The sequence below is a fragment of the Ahaetulla prasina genome, chromosome 1, assembly GCF_028640845.1.
Source record: "Ahaetulla prasina isolate Xishuangbanna chromosome 1, ASM2864084v1, whole genome shotgun sequence".
NCBI classification, from domain to species: Eukaryota; Metazoa; Chordata; class Lepidosauria; order Squamata; family Colubridae; genus Ahaetulla; species Ahaetulla prasina.
Genome location: NC_080539.1, coordinates 102,532,130 through 102,537,187, shown reverse-complemented (window position 1 = coordinate 102,537,187; position 5,058 = coordinate 102,532,130). Strand labels below are relative to the sequence as shown.

Sequence of the window (5,058 nt, the reverse complement as noted above, 5' to 3'; positions counted from 1 at the left end):
TTCAATGCTTCTCTAATTTTGCTGTGTATGCTACATAATACGCTGTACACAAACGTAACAAATCCTAACATAATAGTAATACAGTTAGCAGCAAATGCAAAGCCAACTACATGTGACTCAAAATATTGGTTTCTTGCTCAATTGTCCTTGACACAATATTCCTTGTTTTGTTGATATACAATAGGAATGTTTTGAAATGATTGTAGTATTAAGATCAAAGCGTATAAGGCATGAAAATGCTGTCAAGTGCAGTTCCCCGCCTCAAAGCTTACTGCTAGTCATCCATCATCCTAGAGCAATTTATCTCATTCTAATGGGTACAAAGCAGCATTTCTGTGACATTACACAAAACAGTGTTCTGGATAACACAGACAAGCCCAGGATCCATATTGTAGGAAGAAGATAGAGAAAGCCTGATGAAAAATGCTGCTTTTGGGGAATCCACTAAATACAGCTAAATTCAAGGAAGCAGTTTTAAAATGTTTCACCAGATAATATACCCCAGCTTGATACAAATCCTAGTGCACACATAATTCAGTGAAATAATATAGCAATTGATATACTGCCAGGCTGTGCCTTATATTCTAGTTAGGAATATTAGAGAATGATAACTGACACTTGCTCTTTGAAGTTGTTTCAGTGTAAGAGGGAGATCTGTAAATGCCTGCCCAACACCTAAAAAATAATTTTGAAAGTGAGATATCAGGTCAGTGTTTAACTGCTGCAGCCTCGTTAAACATAATGTTAAATACCTGATCTTGTACTGATCACAGAAAGCAGGGAACACCTTTCTTTTCCCACCCAGAGAAAGTGAAATAAAATATATTATTGATTTAAATATTTTACGGATCTCCATGAGAAAATACATAAATTATTCTTTTAGTATCTGCGTCTATAGACATGTAATACAATTAGTTCATTTTCGTCTAACAAAACATTTTCCACCAATATGTGTTCTGCTTTTCATCCCTCTGTAATGAAAACTTAATGATTTTAGTGCAATGTAGGTTTTTCAAACAAAAAATGGCTAAGAGCACTTTTATCTTGATGCAAGAAAGATGGAACAAAAGCTACAACATGCTTATTGTATGAAGCCCTTTCACAAAGTAAGAAATACATGTGCATGAAGAACAAAGTCTTATTGAGAGTACTTGTGAGAGTATTTATAAAATTAAAGTTTAATAGATAAATAGAATAAATACTTTATGCATCATAATTCTGGACAACTACATTTATAGCAAGTAAGTTGGCAAAATCACAAGTTGTTGCCTCTTGGCAAATTCCACTTTTGATAAAATCACACAGGCATGTTACAATGTTACTTATGAGATTGTGATGTCATAATTAGATTTAAATCCTTTTACCTTCTGCACTGATCATGACATATAGCACACAATGGTGTCAAGTAAATACTCTTTCAGAATGTTCACACATTCAGAATGTTCACACAACCCAACAGCTCAACAAGTTAAAAAGGGTCATATGTACTAAATATTTGGAGGGGGCAATTGAAGGGGAAGGCAAGAAAAATAAGTTTAGGAAAAAGAAGTGGGAACTATACCTAGGAAAAAGTTAAAGCCTTTAACTTTTTTATGGACACTGGCAACTTAAAATAAATTAACAAGTCTGTTCTCAGAAAAAAAATGTACAAAAATACTGTCAAATTTCCCCAAAAGCTTTCAACATAGTAGTTCTTTCCCCCTACTATTGAATAAACCATGTAAGCACATTACTAAAATAAAAAGTTGAAAATAAAAGCCAGCAAAATCCCCTCCCACTGCCATTCCATTCACACTATCTTTTTGTCTGTACAAATGGGGGAGAAGAACAGTCAGCAGAGTTTAAGTAACAGTATTATTTTTCCTGAAGGGGGAAGGTTTGGCCCACATTTGCTAAGCTTCCAGTTTAGCAGACTAAAAATTAGCATCACTCCAATGCATAGTTCAAAACAAAGGAAGAGGGCAGTATTTGCGCAGGAATCTATCCTGAAGTTCGTGCAATCAACTAACACATTTTTTAAAATCTTTTTTTTTAACTCAGAATCTGAATGCAGTTCTAGTCATTTGAAACCGTAACTTGCAGAATATCCACAAGATTATTTTGCCAATGTTTGCATGTAGTCACTGAAAGAACTGCCAGGGAAGAAATTAAGCAGAGAGAATAGAGAGACAGACACTGAGGGATATGAAAGATGTGTACAGTTAAAAATTATTATAGGTTAAGGGAAACAAAAATGGGCGGCCAAGCTTAAAAATAAAGAAGTGGTGGTAGCAAACAGAAAATAAGAAAAATTATACAAGCTTATATTTTACTCTGCTTCCCAGGTTCCTACAAGCCTTTGAAATAATGTCTCTAGAGGGAATGTTTTCATTCATACATATGGAAAAAAAAGGTCCTTTGTTTTGCACGAAAGTCAGCAGCTCACTCTGCTAGACTGCTGTTTGCAAACGAAGTCTGTCATGAAATCAAACTCATTCTGTCCCAGCCAAAGCTCGGGAAGCTCCTTGATGCGATCCAAGCCCATTTCTACGACTAAGGACATCAGGACCTCCTCATCGATGAAGTCCGTGTCAATGACATTGGGAGGCAACATGGCTGCGGGGACGTGGGGCACGGAAGCAGGCACACTGCCGTTTCCCCCGCCAGCCCCACTGCTGCTGTGCTTGGGGTTGCAGTCCCGAAAATGCTGGGTTGCTCCGTTGAGCTGATGGTTGGCAGGAAGTAAATCCGGCATGTAGTGGTTGTGAGGGTAAGGATGGTGACTGAAGTACTGGTTGTTCAGCTTCTGCAACTGCATGCTGGCTGTTAAGGGCCCGCCTTGAGGGGCCACCGTCGGTGCCATGAACTGGGAATTATTAAACCTCGCTGTCGGCGGCATGCTGCCAGCAGGGTGTCCCCCGTTCACATTCCCTGGCCCCATGGCATGCCTGATCCCACTGTTTGTGTTCATATTTCCTCCTCCGTAATGGAGATGGTCGCTCATCAAGGCACTGAAGGCGTGAGGCTGCTGCTGCTGGTGGTGATGGGTTGGAAAGGGCCCCATTCCCATGCGATGCGCCGGGTGGTGGTGAAGCCCAGTGGTTCCATCCGGGAAGCGCCCGTGGTTCATGGCCATCATGTGCTCTGCCATTTCCAGCCTTCAGAAAGTTAATATTTACAGAGAAAGGGATCAACATTTATACTGCTTGCCTGCGCGCCCTCCCGCCCCTGAAGCTCTCTCCCCCACAATCTCTCTGCCTAGGAAGTCGCCCCTCCGGATCTCCACCCTTCCCGCCCCCCTCGGTCCTTTTCTCCTTCCAGAGAGAATCTTGCCAATTTCGCCGGCAACCGGCAAGCGGTGGAAAGCGCTTTGGGCACCATCGCCGGCTGGCAGCCGCCCTCCTCTCCGCCACAACTCGCGCACACCTAGGCGCTCCCCGGCTCCGTTTATCATTCGTCCCCTTTTAATCGGCAAACGCCGGTCCCTGGTCGTAACGCTAACGCAAACAAATCCACGCGTGTCGTGCGGAAAAGCCTTACATAAGAACCACAGAGGGGAGAGAGCGAGCGCTGTCCGACCTTCCCGCTCTCCTTGTCAGCAACTTTGGGAATTAAAGTCCGCCAGGAGCGCTTGTGATATAAGAACAAGTGGATTACCGCGGAAGCCTCTTCCCTCCCCCGCCTCGGGCATGCCTTCCCGCGCCTCCAGTCTTCAGTCCGGAGCTTCGTGCAGGGAGCGCGAGAAAAGCCCTTCGCTCACCTCAAGCTATCCCTCGCTTTCTTCCTTCGCTCCCAACGCGCTGCTGGACCCAGTCAGCAGAAATCGGCCAGCATAGAGCAGGCGACGGTCCGGTTCCTCCTCTGTGCTTGACCGGGTGGCGATTAATTCAATTCTTCTGGCTGCTGGGCATACAGACTCGAAGCCGCGGCTTCCCTCGCTCGGCAAGTCTCTCATCAGCCCTTGCCAACAATGAGCTGTGTTCCTTACCCTGCTTTGGCCACAGCTAATATAGGATTTCAAAAGGGAGGAGCGAAAAGCCTTCGCAGGCAACCAGAAGTAAAACCTGGAGCAAAGCAAAGAAAACAAGCCAGGCGGAACTGGAAGGAATCCAAAGCACCCCGTTGTTCTCGCGGGCTCCGGGCCACGTGTGCCAGCGGCGAGGCCCTCAGATCAGCACGGACGCGAAGGGATTTCGAGCGCTTAGACGGGGGACCGGGACTGGATCGGGCGCCGAGCGAGAAATGCAGGGGCCGTCACCCGGCAAGCGGCCCTTTTGCCTCTAATTGAGCCATCAGTCCCGATCACTTGTTTTTCTCTCACCATTAGGCAATCTTGCTGCTTCCCTGCCCCGCCCTCCCCGGGATACTCAACACGGGCGTTTATTCCTTTTCCCCTCTTGCCGCGCCCCCTTCCTTCTCCAGACTTGGCGAGGCTCTTTGGAAGTTCCAGGTTGCCATGAGAGGAGTCCAGTGGGCGGCTCCCCGGTCCCCCTGCGCGAAGACCCCCAACTTCGCTCCAGACTTTTCGGCAAGGCGCGGGAGCGCACCCCGCCACTTCCACTTGGTGGAGCAGGCGCGTGTCCCGGCGGGACACGCAGGATCCGATCCGCGCTTTCGAAGTGACACGGGGCTTTGCCGTGGACGTTTTGCAGTTTACCTTCTCCTGGCGGCTTTGGCGTTCACACGAACTGGGGTCCTTGCTGCCCTGCCTGCCTGCCGCTCCCCCGCCATTCCCTGCCATTCCTTTTCATAAACCGTCTGCACGAGCCGTTTACGTCGGCTTGGGGTGGGGGTGTAGGTGGGGATACAGAGTGGGGTAGGAAAGGCGGGTCTGGCCTCGTGTTTAAACCAGCTTCTTGCTACTACAGTCAGCGAGCAAGTTGATATTGCTGGGAAAGCAGGGAAGGCAATGATCGCTCTGTAAATAAAGTGCGTCCCCTCCTACGGGTTTCCTTCATTTGCGCGCCCTCTTGGAAGCTTGCTAAAGGAGTCTATAAATAGCCGGTAGCACCGGAATAACAACTGCCTGTCCCTGGTGTAGCCTCGCAAATGCGGGGAAGGGAAGGCAGGGTGGTGTAA

General features: G+C 46.8%; 1 protein-coding gene across 2 annotated transcripts; it reads right to left on the bottom strand.

The window, feature by feature from the left end:
* Nucleotides 1-1,151: 1,151 nt before the first annotated feature.
* CITED2 (Cbp/p300 interacting transactivator with Glu/Asp rich carboxy-terminal domain 2) lies at nucleotides 1,152-4,735 on the bottom strand. Of its 2 annotated transcripts, none has more exons than XM_058170671.1 (2): nucleotides 3,740-4,735; nucleotides 1,152-3,137 (listed from the first exon to the last, which is right to left on the bottom strand). In XM_058170671.1, the coding sequence occupies exon 2, from the start codon at nucleotides 3,128-3,130 to the stop codon at nucleotides 2,414-2,416; it is 717 nt and encodes a 238-aa protein (XP_058026654.1). In that variant the 5' UTR covers nucleotides 3,131-3,137; nucleotides 3,740-4,735; the 3' UTR covers nucleotides 1,152-2,413. The 2 variants fall into 2 exon arrangements, with proteins under 2 accessions (XP_058026654.1, XP_058026645.1); XM_058170662.1 differs by lacking the exon at nucleotides 3,740-4,735 and adding an exon at nucleotides 3,520-3,711.
* Between the last annotated feature and the right edge of the window lie 323 nt (nucleotides 4,736-5,058).